The 15,186-nt window shown below is 39.5% G+C and overlaps 2 protein-coding genes across 2 annotated transcripts in view; one reads left to right on the forward strand and one right to left on the reverse strand.

The window, feature by feature from the left end:
• LOC124596006 (esterase E4-like) overlaps positions 1-1,497 on the forward strand; it is a 113,681-nt gene extending 112,184 nt beyond the window's left edge. The window contains exon 11 of the mRNA XM_047134958.1: positions 1,418-1,497. The gene's annotated coding sequence lies outside the window, so the exon portion shown is untranslated. The remainder of the gene's footprint in view (positions 1-1,417) is intronic.
• Positions 51-15,186, reverse strand: part of LOC124596008 (sialin-like) — a 153,826-nt gene continuing 138,690 nt past the window's right edge. Inside the window, exons 7-11 of the mRNA XM_047134960.1 lie at positions 14,195-14,318; positions 13,967-14,100; positions 6,868-7,010; positions 1,371-1,491; positions 51-474 (exon numbers count right to left, since the gene is read on the reverse strand). Coding sequence (XP_046990916.1) covers positions 283-474; positions 1,371-1,491; positions 6,868-7,010; positions 13,967-14,100; positions 14,195-14,318 — 714 coding nt within the window. The 3' untranslated portion in view covers positions 51-282. The remainder of the gene's footprint in view (positions 475-1,370; positions 1,492-6,867; positions 7,011-13,966; positions 14,101-14,194; positions 14,319-15,186) is intronic.

Consider the following 15,186-nt stretch of genomic DNA (forward strand, 5'->3'; position numbering starts at 1 on the left):
GTATATAGGTTTTATGTATATGACTGTCTATATACACTAATGATATTCGAGGCAATAAATATAAATTCATATAAATCTTGAGATTCACATTGATTTGAAAGATGCAAATAAAACTTTGCATCTAAATTTAAAGCACATGAGAACGTTAAAGAATTATTACAAGTAACTTTTTTCCATTGCAACTGGATTAAAATGCTTCTGATCCATCAAAGAAATGGTGACTCTCATTTTCATATCACAACATCACAAAGACCAGCTACATTAAAATTACTAGAAATTACATTACATATGTGTCACTACATCTTTTGTTTCACTTATATTTATTTTTTCATGTGGCTTGTTATTATCACCAGCTGCTACAGACTCTTTTGCCCAGTGCTGCCTTTCGGATGATCCCAAAACACCAAAAATTAAAGCAGCTGTAACATAAACTGCAGCAGCAATGAAGAAAACAATTCTCCACTCTTCAGCAGTCTGAAAAAAAGAACTCAAATCACTAATTGTTGACTTGTATTGTAAAGCAATCAGCATGCCTCTAAGTGGCAACAAATTTCTGGAAAAAATCTGTCAGTTTGTAAAGTTAGTGTATTCTTGATAGATGAGCTTACAATGTCTTTTTGAGAATATGTTTGAGAGTATAGAGTAGGGTAGATCTAGTTGCTGAAACTGTTCCTTCCTTTAAGTGTGGACACTGTAATATGTTTATACATGAGAATGTGAGACCACAAGAATGTACCTAGCATCTGATCTGGAGGGAATCTCAGGGGATGGGGAGAGTCAGTAGCCATTACAAATACTGGTTTTCAAACTTTTTCTAGAAAGGGGGGGGGGGGGGGTTGCAGGGGATTGGAACTACAGCCTTCTATTCCCCTCACTGGGTACTCCGTAGTCTGATCATGAATTCATCTCGATTCACAAGTCATTTTCAGATCACAGCAGCTATCAGTTTTCCTTGGGTAGCCCATTTTACAAGCACAACGTATTGTGCAGAGAGCTAGTTGAAGAAGAAACATTAGTGCTCTATCACAATACATATGTTTTTATGGCGGAAAGAATGAAAGAAAGAAAATTATATACAGTCTGGTTACTTTCAAAAAAGTTGCCTCTTTCTTGTAAACATTTAATTTTGTGAATGACAGGTTTCTATCGCATATTTCAGGAACGTAAATACTAAGATAGCATATAGCCAAAGTCTTACAGTTTTGTTAAAGATGGGAGTATAACTAGTATTAATACAAAACTATAAAATATTACCTAACAACATTTTTGGTTTATATATTTCATACTTCCTGTCACTTTGAATGCTCAGTGAAGCTTCTGCAACTTTTCTTGTTAAATGACTGAACAAACGTAGTATTACTAAAACTTACCTTGTTCCGCACAATAAAGCCTGCTACAACTGGTGCAATCATTCCAGATAAATTTGCCACAGTGGAAGAAATTCCAGATAATATGCTGCTATGTAATGGTGACAGATCCATAAACAATGAGCTGGAGAAATAAAAGCCTAAGTCAGCTTAAAGCACAGCAAAAATACAGTGCAAACAAAGTATGTATAACACAGAACAGACTTCATCACCTTGTATAGAATAATAAATATAAATAAACATTATTCTGGTTCATTTATATAACACCTCCAACCAATTGCCCAATGTCCTTTCAGACCCACTTCCTCATTCCTCATACATCTTACTAACTGTATTCTAGCCCAAAACTATTTGTCCTTTGAAGGGAAGGTATACAAATACATCTGCAGCACAGCCATGGGCACCTGCACTGCACCCTCATATGCCAACTTGTTGATGGACCATCTAGAGGGGACCTTTCTAGCCTCCCAAAACGCCAAACTGTAGTCTGGCCAAGGTTTATTGATGATATCTTCATGATCTGGAATGAAGGCCAAGACACCCTACCTTCATTCCTTCATAACCACAACATCTTCTTTCCAATTTGCTTCACCCGATCTTCCTCAACCCAGCATCCCAGCTCCCTAAATGTTGACCTCATTCTCTCTGATGGCTCCATCTGCACCTCCGTCCACATTAAACCCCCCCAACTGCCTGCATTTCAACTACTTTCATCCCTTTCACATAAAAATATCCCTCCCATACAGCCTGGCCACCTGGGCACAGCATATCTGCAGTGACAAGAACTCCCTTGCCCAGTATGCTGAGGGTCTCACCAAGGCCTTCACAGACAGGCAGTATCCCCCAGACCTAGTGCACAAACAGAACTCCTGTGCCATTTCCCCCTCACACCCCCAATTCTTCCACCACTGCCAAGAACCAGCCACAGAGGAGTGGGCCTTCATCACCCGATACCACCCCAGACTGGAACAATTGAACCTCATCCTTCACCAGTACTTTGATTACCTATCATCATGCCTTCCACAACATACTAATCCTTCCCTAAGCCACTCCCAATCCCAACACCTTGCCACAAGGATCATATCCCTGTAGAAAATCCAGGTTCAAGATCTACTGATCTGCCCAATCCATCCACCTAGCATTTCCTATTCCAGTCCTTTCACAGGTTTATCCTACCCCATCAGGGGCTGGGTCACCTGTGAAAGCAGCCATGTCATTACCAACTCTACATGCAATTATTGCACAGCTTTTTATATTGGTATGACTACCAACCAGCTGACCCCCCCCCCCCCCCCCCCCCAGGCTGAATGGCCACTGCCAAACTGTGAGCAACAGCAAAGTAGACCATCCTGTGGTACAACATGCAGCTGAACATAACATGCTTGATTTCAATGGCTGCTTTGCTATCTGAGCCATCTGGATCCTCCCCTCCACTGCCAGTTTTCTGAACTGTGCAGATGGGTGTTATCCTTGCAAAACATTCTCTGCTCTCCTAAGTATACTGGCCTCAACCTACAGTAACATACCACCCACACATTCCATCCAACAGTTTCTGATCTGTCTGTCCTATAATCTCCTCCCCCCTTTTGCATCTCACCCTCTTTGTTTGCTGCCCTCTGCAATATACCACCCATCTTTCCCCACTCCTTTTTTGCTCCATTTTCTCCACATCTCCATGCCTAACAACTTCCTGATACAGTGCCTGTTGGTGTTCTAGCCCCTGTACACTCCACCAGACAGTGCTCCTCTCTGCCCCACCCTTACACTGCTATCCCTTCCCCTACCCCTTCAGATTGCTGCTTCCATACCATGTGATAGTTGCGTTATGGCCCAAACTGTTAGTGTTGGTGGTATTGTGTGTGTGAGGTGTTCTTGCTTGTGTGAATGAATGCTGTGTGTTTCTCTTTTTCTGATGAAGACTGTTGCCGAAAGCTTTGTGTAAGTGTCTTTTAATTGTGCCTGTCTGCAACTTAATGTTTCATCTTTATGGTAAGTAGCACTCTTTCTTTTCCTACGTTGTTTACAAAAATTTCTTAGATAAAAAGAAAGAGATTTTAATATTGATGTAAGAAAGTAAATGAACAAGAAGAATATCTGAATATGTGTTAAGATTATCAGAACATCACTTGGAAATACAGACATCAGTATTATTTTCCTACATTTTTTACAAAAATTTCTTAGATAAAAAGAAAGAGATTTTAATATTGATGTAAGAAAGTAAATGAACAAGAAGAATATCTGAATATGTGTTAAGATTATCAGAACATCACTTGGAAATACAGACATCAGTATTATTAATAAGTCTTTGTTGTTACACATATAAAAACTACTATCTTAAAAGAAAAACAATGTGTTAATATAAATATAAAGCTGCCAATAAGAGATTAAAGGCAACTATTGATATGAGTGAGGAAACAGTACTGTTTCAAAAGTAGAAGTTTTCTTGTTGATTATGTTGTATCTAACTTTAGTAGGGACAAATGTTTTATAGCAGTTTAACAATATTTTCTTATTAATTAAGTTTGTAGCAGCTGATAACTTTATTAATTTATATTTTTCTCTCATACATCATCCCAGAAGATTCACATTAAAGATCTGAAGTACATAATGTAATAAATGTGTAAATAAATAAAAAAAATTGAATATAGTTGACAAACTGAAACATCAGGAGGAAAACTGAAGATTAGTAGTATATCTAAAAGGAAGAAGAAGAATGCTTGGTTACAAGCTGGGAGGATAAGAGGCTGTTGCATTATGAGTACGAGGAAGAACATTGATTAAAAAGTCCACTATGCTGTACCTACTGCAATTGCCTATTATGTCACCAGAAAAGGGAAAAGGGTTAGTAAAAATGCAAAAATAATACAGAAGATACAAAGCCAACACATACTCTAGTTTGGGAGAGGCCTAAATAAAAGGTACTGTGTCACAAGTATTTACACATCCTTGTTGTATATTAGGCAACATATCTAATTAATTAATTTATAACAATAACAGATGTTCCTGGTAGGAGCAATATGTAAAATAAGGGAAAGGCAACAACTTACCTATATAATTAATTAACATAATGATATATATATATTATTGTGTACATTGTGATTCGACAGTCATGTTCCATAGGACAAAGTCTACATTGGTGATTCAGTAGACAAAGTTGTAATTATTTGAGAAAGTGAAAATATGAAGAGATGAGTGCATGCTACAGATGTGCTTTAATCATACAAATAAACTGTTGCATCATTGGTCAATGAAGGCATGAAACAGTAAAAATGCAACCAGCACCCCTGGGCCAGTTGTTCACATGTACCTCTAACACACAGGGAGTTCAAACTGACTGTCATCCTGCAGATGCCACATCTGAACGCAGTGACAGACATTGCTGGACACTGACCATAATACCGCTGCTGGTATTTCTGTACATGCTCTAGTGATATTTTCCTGCAGGTCAATTAATGTTCTTGTTATTTTGGTGTAGAATGTAGACTTGGCATGCCTCCCAAAGGAAAAAGTCCAGTGGTGCCCATTCCATTGGACCCCACCTGCCAGTCCAGTAGCTAGGAGACAACCCTTCCAGAAGTTGGTTAGTGTTTCATTCGAAGTGTGGCGGTGCGCCGTCCTGCTGGAAGAAAAACCTACATCTCTGTTTGAGAGGCTGATAGGTAGTTCAGATAGGGTAGCAATGCTTCCTCAAGATGATATCTGTAGTGTGCAGCACTGAGCATTCCATTAAAATATATGGAACCAATGAGGGCATCCCCATATATGCACACCACTCATTGAACCTAGGGTTAGCCTGATGTATGCCTCTTCAGCGAGATGGGGAGCATTGTTTGCCTGATGGATGGCATTGTGTCTATTCACTCTCATGTTTCTAATTAACCAATCGCTTTCAAGGTTAGGGAACTGATGACCTCAGATGTTAAGCCCCATAGTGCTTAGACCCATTTGAGCCTTCCAGGTTAAAAAAAAAAAGTTTGATAAGAAAAAGTATAAATTCAAATTCTTAAACACTTTCGTGTCAGAATAACCTGACATATAAAGGTATAATGGTATTTGGTGGAAAATGGAGTTATAGATTGTCCGTAAACTGGTTATTACATGAAGATCCAGATATATATGTATACTCATCTTAATTTAATGTTGAAACAGTGCCTCAGCTCCTCAACCAGTTTTTCTGCAAGGGGATGATTGCCAGAGAGGCCCAGATTTCTATCATGTTTATGTGAAGACGCCTAGTTGCCGAAAATAATCCTTAACAATGTAAGTTCCATTATTAATCATTAACAGTCAGGAAAATAAAGGTGTTGACCAGAAATTAACCTCCTCCTTTCTATCTCCTAAAAATATTTGTTCTTTCCAAAATTGATGGCTAACACACACGATACAAACTTCTGTTCACAAGATAAAGTTACATTTTACTTTAATGGATGCTATTTTTAGCATTCCAAATCAGTTCAGGCTTCTACCAGTACCAAACACAAATACTCACCTTCTTCAACTAACTCACAACTTTTCATGCCGTCAGAACAAAGGTGATACATTACAAAGAGTTTAGCACTTGATGGAAATATTGATCTATGATAACATTTACGTAAATGACAATATCTTTATCATACATATATTTTGTAAAATAGAAAAGATCAGGTAAAATTTTTGAGTATTGAGAGGCTCTAATCACACATCTGTGTCACCATCTACCCCTGTTCAGAAGTCACAAAGGGAAAGCTTCGTTTCATGTTCAAACAGAAACTGGTTTCATCACTGAAGAAAATGTAAGCTTCAATGTTCTGCTGGTGTGTGCATTTTTCTTCAAACCATCCAAAGAACTGCACCCACCTGTCAGCATCATCACCATGAAGTTATTTCACAAAGTGGATTCGACCGGGATGGAAATGGTTAGAGGACAGCATTCTGGATATGGACGCCTGGCTGATGCCATGCCATGTTCCTTGTTGACATTAGGTAGTACAGCTGCTGACTGTGTAACCCTAATTGCTGTGCGTGGTCATTCAGAATGTCTTTTGTCATGTAAATGCCTGTAGACTTGAACCATTTGATCAAACAGCCAATCATTCTGTGATTAAGATAATGTTGGTTCTCCTGTTACTGCTTCCCACTGACTCATGCCTGCTGCATGGATGAGAACCATTTCAGTCTGCTCCTGACATAAATAAATTGCTGTATGAGTCACTACAATGTAGAACAGCACCACTACACAGTTGTGATAATTGATGTCCCTTTAATATCCTCCATCAGAGTGCATTAATTAACTGCTCACAACCAGCCACATTGTACTATGCACTGCACTAACTAACTACTTTTGGCGTTGTGGTAGGTCGTTCCTCTGGTGGTAGTTTTTGATGTCTCTACTAATACCAAATTTATCCTATGAGACATTACTTTTGAATCACTCTGTATATTTTATTATATTAATATGTTTATTACATAATACATATAATTAATTAATTTGTTTTGTACATAGATTCTTGTATGTACCTACCACAGAGCTGTATAGCATAATGCACCTGCCCCCAGACACATTGTTAGACACAGTGCAACTGCTGCAGGTATCCTGAGATAAGAAGCTAGCACTAAAAGTGCAGCCTGTATGGTAAACGATCCACAAAGAAACAACTTTCGCAACTGTAAATACAAATTTTTATCAGTTAAGCATTCACAATACAAACAGTACACATGCAAAAAACTAGTAGTTTTATTTCCTGCCACTAAAGTATGCTGACTGTATTATAAACTAAGTACAAATTAACAAAATGAAAGAATTCACTGAACATTATTTCCATTTTTCAAAATCTAGTAAAATGTTAATGTTTTTTCTAATATGCACAAATGTTTATGTAAATACATAAAATTTATCTGATGTGTATGTGTGTGGCACTACCTTGGTATAACAGAGTGTGCCACTTCACAGCTACACATTATGGTGTAGGTATGTATACAGAGCGTACATAAAGTCCAACAACACTTTCAATTATTTATTGTACAAGAACTAAACATTTTACAGATGTCATACATATTGCATTTTGAAGAGAAACTCTGAAAGTTTTTTTTTACAATCTTTCAATATGCGAACCATGAGTGACCCGGCAGATGTCAATACAGTAATCAAATTCTTGCCATACCTGTCCCAGCATGGCATTGTTGACTATGGAAGTCACTTCCCATATTCTCTCCCAAAGCTCTGCTATATCACATGATAGAGGCAGTATACACACCAGATCTTTAATGTGTCCCCATAGAAAAAGTCACACGGTGTGAGATCTGGTGATCGGGGAGGCCATTTCATGAAACAGCTGTCCCCTTCTGAAGCACGGCCCATCCATTGATGCAGCAGCTCAGTGTTCAGGTACCCACGACCTTCACGCTGAAAATGGGGTGGAGCCCCATCCTGCTGAAAGATGAATGGAGAATCCGATTGCATTTGAGGCATCAGCCATTGCTCCAAAATCCAAGTAGGGATATCCAGTGAGAGTGCTCTCAGTGAAGTGCTCTCACACTTGAACTTGCCATGATTGCAACTAGCACTCACTATCAGCAAATTACCAAACTCATCTGTGGCAGTATACATGAAAAAAAGACTTTCATGGTTTCACTTTAAAATGACATATGTATGATATCTGTAAATTGTTTGGTTCTTGTGCAATAAATAATTGAAAGTGCTCCTGGACTTAATGTATACCCTGTATATGTCTCAAAGAACTAAATTACTGTGTTAGATCAAGAATTTAGTCCCATATCAAAGTGCAGTAAAATCTACATTTATTTTGCCTTTCAGTGCAGTAATCCTTTGAAACTGCAGTGAAATCAGTAAATATAATATAATCATTCATCACTGAATTGATGATATGTAGCTCAATCTCACTGTTGAAAGAAAATTAACTGACAGAGACTGGATGACAGGCTTTGAGCCTTTTGTGTTTTTTTTTTTTATACTGTCTTAGAATTCTACCCATGCCCAGAACCTGTACTCTCCTTTCCCTTGCATTCTTCTTCCCTCATACATACCTCTTCCTCACCTTCTCCTCTCCCTGTTCATCTGCCCTGTCCTCTTCTCATTTTGCTCCCCTTTCTACCTCCTTTCTCTGTCTCTCCATTTTCCTTCTCCCTCCTCTCACTCATCCCTCTTTCCTTGACTCCACTGACCCACCTTCTCTCTCTCTCTCTCTCTCTCTCTCTCTCTCTCTCTCTCTCTCTCTCTCTCTCTCACACACACACACACACACACACACACACACACACACACACACACACACACACTTTTCTTGTATAGTTCTCTCTTAGTCTTCTCTTCATCTCACTTCATTCTCTTTTCCTGTCTCCATAAGCTTCCCTCTCCCCTAGCACATCTCCTCCTTTACTTTACCCTACCCTCTCCAACCCTATAGTGTATGAAAGGGTTGTATCCTAAATCTACATATGTTAACAATTGGTGGTTGAGCAGTGTATTGATTTTTATATTACTGTGTATGTGAATGAAATCTAAGGCTGCAAGAACTCAGTACCAGCACACTTCCTCCTCTTATCGAGAAGCACCAAGATGGCTGCTGATTTCACTATGTCCATGTTACTGTCACTGTTTTCTATAAAAACTATGGAAGGGATTGCATCTTAAACCAGAGCACTAGTGAAAATTCTAGTTGACAAAAACTGTATGCAACCACCTCCTCTTCAGTTACTTTCTGAGAAATAAAATTATTCTTACCACCAGGATTTTAACTACCTGTCTACGATTCAAGGGTCACAACAATTAGGCTATGTAAAACATAGCATTAACACCTACAATTCCTTAATAGACATTCACAATATGTGGTACAGCCTTTTATTTATAGTGTTTTAGTCCAGGCTGTCTACCTGATTGTCTACCCACCTCATTAAATGAGTCGTTTTCAACCTATTGGTGTATTCCCTTTTACACATATACATCATACACAGAGAAATACGTGCAATAGTGAATTACTTAAGTTTAGCACCAGAAATAATCACATTATTTTACATTACATATGCTACAGGTTTATAAATAAAAACTTGTCCTTAGAATATTATTGATAAAGTAACTTGATGGGATGTAGTACCTTACTTCTCCAGACTAATCAGCTGGTTTGCTTTGATTGTAAATACCATATTGACTGCTTTCACTGTCAAATATCTCTTGTTTTGACTCTCTCTTATTTAATCTTACATCTTCTGGAGCATCATTTTCTAATATAAACATTTTTTTTATTATTTATTATCCCCCCCTTTCTTTTCCATATCCTTTTCCCCTTTTCTAATTTTGTGCTACACCCTTGATTAATGTATCTTTTTTTTTTCTTCCATTTCCTCTTTATGTATGCTGCTTTTAAACATTTGATGTACACCCTTTTCTACCCTACTGATTCTTTCTACAACAGAGGATCAGAAAGTAATGCACAATAATTTTCCCCCTGGTACCACAGCTGGAATGCTGAAATTTCATGATGCTATTGTTTGAAATTAGCGCTAGAGAGGGTATTTTGTTTTCATGTGCACCTCTAGTGAGAGAAGCCTGAACTATGAAACAAATATGTGCACACATTACTGTCATCAGCTTGTGAATAGCAGTGAAGTATAGTTTAATATTTGTGGGCTAAAGGGAATAAATTAAATGAAATTCACAGGGAGAAGCATGGCATGTATGAGTACAATTGTAAGTACTGTAGCAATTTCTCCATGTACTGTGCATTCTTCCAAAAAGGCCATGTGAACCTTAGTGATTCGCCATGCTCCAGGTGGCTGGTAACAGCTGCAACCCTCACATTGAGGCAGCTACTTCGAATCAATGGTGTGTGCAATTGCAGACCTTATTGCACCAGTTCAACACTTCCTATGGTGCGATATGTGATTCTGTTCGTGACAAACTGAAATTTTGTAAAGTTAGTGCTCACTGGGTACCTACAAACCTAACAGACAACCAAAAGGACCAGACAATGATGACAAGCATGGATCACTTCACATGTTATGCAGCAGAAGGGCATGGCGTTATGAAAGGAACAGTCACTGGTGACGAGTCGTGGGTGTACCACTACATGCTGAAACACAGCAGGACTCTGTGGAGTGGAAACATGCTGGTTTCCCAGAATAAAAAGAGAAAAAAAACATCAAAATGACTGAATCTGCTAGGAAAGTCCTTGTAACAGTTTTCTGGGATATGCATGGCATGTTATTGGTGAACTTTGCTGAAACAGGACAACTGTGAATGCTGCAGCCTGCATTAAAACTTTGGCTAAGTTGCATCATGTCCTTCATGAGAAACATCACAACATTGATACTGACAGTGTCAAACTTCTTCATGACAGTGCTTGCCCCCATAGTGCTACTCCTGTTCATGAGAAAATTGTCAAATTTGGGTCCAAGTTGCGCCATTGTCCACCATACAGCATCGATCATCAGACTTTTGTCTGTTTAGTCCCAAGAAGAAATTCCTGACTGATCAATGCTTTATGACAGATGTGAAAGTGAAATCAGCAGCCTGCAAATGGCTATACTGCAACCAAACAGACTTCAGATTTCTACAAACAGTGTGTATTCAAATTGGTACCACAATGGGAAAAATGTGTTGAGAATGTTGGTGACTATGTAGAAAAGTAGGTAAAATTATAAGTTCATTTGAGATTTTTAATTTTTTTTTTTTACATATTAAACTTTTTGATAGTAAAATTATTGTGTGTTATTTTCTAAGCTTCCCTTGTATATTACTGTTTCTTGTGTCTGTACTTCTCATCCCAGTTGGATGCACTTTTATCTCTGAAAAATCTGCTGCCATCACTACAAGAGAAATGTCCTAGTTTTCTGAAGTTTTAATTGTTGGTCAGTATTTTAAATAGTTAAGTTTAATGACCAGTTTTCTATTTTATCTCTTTTATCATGACATTTAGATGTTTTATCATACTGTACGGATGCACTAGTATGCATTTGTGTCTGCTGCTTGTCTGCCCTAGCAGACAATCACGTGGTCTGGCAGCCACAGTCAGGCAGATTCAGTGCCCTAAGAGACTGGCTGATAATGCTGGCTGCATCGGAGATGCAGCATATGCATGTGGTATTTTCATCAGAGGAATGCGCTGGCATGCAGCCCCTACAGTTCTTCCAGCATCTCTGCCCACTTGCAGAGCCTGTGATCGTTCCCAAAACACTATCACTTGCAAATTGGTTCCCACATCTGCACCTCACAATCCACGTGGTGTTAGCCACACATGACTATACAAATGAGGACGTGGTGTTAGCCACACATGACTATACAAATGAGGATGTGGCGGCCTTTGTGGTGGACAGCCTTTTTGAATCACGAGCCCCCACACTGTCACCACCACTACGCCGTGTCACAATGCCCTCTGAACTATTCCCCACAAGGACAGGCCACATCAACGCCCAAGCACTCCAAATGCCATGAACCCTCCATGGACTTAGTGAGCTTACAGTTCACATGACTGGCAAAATCCTGCCCCATGCTGTGCCCGCCCCAGTGCACATCCCCCTCTCCCAAACAGCTAGTGATGGCTGGGATGTTTGACATTTAGGGTACCAGTGATCTTTACTGGAACCAAAAAAGAACTGGCAGTGATGCTGGAAACTGCCAGTCACCATGTGCATGGTCCCCAAACACCAGTAGTGGCCAGCATTAGGTGCTCCTGGCTGCTCCACTATTTCTCAGCACCTGCTTGTCCATAATTGTTGGAGTTCTTCCTCACCAACAACCCTACCATCTTGACACTGGCTCTAATCTCTTCATCCATCCCTGGAAACTGTTACCCTCATCAGGCTTCACCTCCACACTGTGACAGGCCTGACTACAACCACCCCCTGTCCCCACTGGCAGTACAGTGGGGTGTTGCTACCACACCTGACTCACAACATGATATCCCAGAGGCCGCTGCATGCCATGCTGCCATCTCTACCATCACCAGCAGACCCAGTCCTGATCACACTGCACTGCTGCCCTGGGTGCATCCACTGCGTCCATCAACCAACTCTCTCCTCCTCGCAAGGGGTGAGCCGTGTGATGACAGGGGGGTGAGCTGTGTGACGACTCACAGCTATGCATTTGTGCCCACCACCCATCTGCCCTAACATATGACATGTGACCCAGGAAGCAGTAAGCATCCAAGGAAAAGACTTTTCTCTGCTATGCACCTGTTTGTTGCAGCACCTGGCTTTTACCTGAAAAGCATGTTATAGGAAGTGCTCACAACTCCCAACACTTCCTGCACTGATGCTGAGCTGTTCACGTGATGAGTGAAGTTATTAAATGTTTCTTACATGTTCAAGTTACTAATTTATAAGAACTTTACAGTTTGTTGTAGCAGTACAAAATAAATGGATGTCCCATGACATCAAAGGTGAGTCAGTTTTGTGTGCCTACGAAGCGAATAGCATTGCAGGCTTCCCTTGGTACTTATAGAGGCTAGTTGGCATAGGACTGACATGATATTTTGGGGCAGTAATGATTCAGCACCACCTCACTGTGGCCTTTCTGACTGGAGTATCCGCTTCACAGAGTCCTTATGATATAGCAAGTGCAGTGTGATCTGACACCTCTGTGAATGAAGTAACCAGCTGCGGTATCAAGCGTGCAGCCGTTAAGAGACAAAATCCTAAAATTGAGAGATTAGTTTGCCTATGGACCATGAGTTCATTATTGTGTCATGCTATAGCTTTGGTTATTGTACTTGTTTAGTCACTACATTTGTAAATTGTATATATCTTTGCATTGTTCCTTTTTGTTCCATTAGATACACTCACACTACTCATGTAAATCCAGTTGTTTGTGTCTTGCATAGTTCTTCAATTCCTATATTAAATTAGTCACATTTGTTGTATCACAACAATATTGATGATGTCCTGATCTTTCTGATGGATGATCGGCGCTCGTGACATGTACTGGTAAACCAAATGGCCCTAGTTTCCTCTGTTCACAGACATTTTTGTATGAAATGATAATTAAATCAAGACCCTACACTGTCGACAGGCATTGATATACATCAGTAGGGATAGTTGAAAATGTGTGCCCCAACCGGGACTTGAACCCGGGATCTCCTGTTTACATGGCAGATGCTCTGTCCATCTAACCCAACGAGGGCACAGAGGACAGTGCGACTGCAGGAACTTATCCCTTGCGCGCTCCCTGTGAGACCAACATTCCCAACTTACTGTCCACACACTACGTTCTTAGTGCCCCTGCATTTTTGTAAGTTTGTGTAACAGACTGTGATATTCCAATAAAGGAACTATTTGAAGCTGAACATTCTTTCATGACATGTATCCATGATGTACCATTCCCTTTTAGCCTGCTCGTGTAGCAATACTACTATACCTGCATGTCATATTCAGTTAGAAAAAAATTCCCCCACTATCCTCACTTTTTAATTTTTGCATATTTACTTTTCTTTCTGCTTTTTTCATTCTATTCTGGGGAGAAAAAGGCAGATTTTGAAAGATTTTGCGTCTATAATTTTTATAATAACCTATTTAGTTTCAATCATATTTTATTTCAGTATTTTTATGGTTCTTTAGATCTTAAAATAGTTTTTCAACACCTTTCAGATCTATTTGATTACTTAACTCACCAGTGTGGGAGAAAGAACTTTCTTCTTATTTAAGTAGTCATACAAGTGACCTGAGATCTGAAGGACAATACACATCACTAAGTGGGGGAGAGCAGAAAGAAACCCTGTTTTCTGGAGATCAAAATTAAGAGTATCTGCAAAATAAATAGTAGGCCACATTAACAAAGATACATGTATAATAAATCAGTGTACTTTATTCTTTATTTATCATAATTTTAGACAACATACCACTCATAAAAGTAGGTAATTCTGTCAGAAACATGAAAAGTCCATAATTAGCTGCAAAATGTGATATGACAGTTGCAATGAATGGTGGCGATGAGAATATTTTAAGCCAAGGAGTTTTAATAGTCTGCAAAATAAAGAAACAATTTGAAATACTGTTTCAGTGAAAGTTGAAAAATACTTTTCATTTGTCAGCACATATTATTAATTTTCCTCTTTAGTCTAACGTGTTTTTGTGAATTATTGTGTACTAAAATATAGTCAAATTTTGAACTCTGTTCTTATGTCTCTTAGTGATTCCATAGAGCACCTCTCCATTCTGGTAGTGCAGAGCATAAGTGAGAGAGAGACTGTGCTTACAGCTCATCATCTTTGTAGAGATGTGCTTGACTAACCATGCTGTGGCTGGGCTGGGAACCAGGCACAGGTGGATCATTTCTCATTGCTGTGTTATCCTACTGGAGGTTGAATGTCTCATTTATTGTTGTGGTATAACTGTTACACAGTGGAAGTAACTAGACTAATGTTGTGTCACAGTTCTCTAGGTGGTGTAATCACTGCAGTACAACATCATTGTGGTTATTGTTTACGTCTGTGTGTGGGTTGTTGTATTGTCATATTTACTAGGTGGGCATCTTGAGTTGCATCTGTGATTCAATGCGGACAGTGCATTTCGTTGGCAGAGCTTGCATGGCATGCAGAGGAGCTGAAATGCAGACGGAACTAACGTAGACTTGGACCTGTGGGACAGGTTGCTTGCTATGTTCATTGACTGTTGCTGTGGAAAAGTGGTGTTCTCCCGGTCAGTGAAATTGAGCCAAGTCGCATCATCTCAGCGGCGGCCGGGTGAGGGCATGACAGCATAGCTGAATGCCATGGTGCATCAGCTTCAGTGTCTATGGTTGTGTGAAGTTGTGATACCTTGGCATGGAGGTGAGCATATCCTGATCAGTGAAGGTCAGCTGAATTCATGTGGCCAAGCTCTTGCTGTCGTG

The sequence above is a fragment of the Schistocerca americana genome, chromosome 2 (genome assembly GCF_021461395.2).
Source record: "Schistocerca americana isolate TAMUIC-IGC-003095 chromosome 2, iqSchAmer2.1, whole genome shotgun sequence".
NCBI lineage: Eukaryota > Metazoa > Arthropoda > Insecta > Orthoptera > Acrididae > Schistocerca > Schistocerca americana.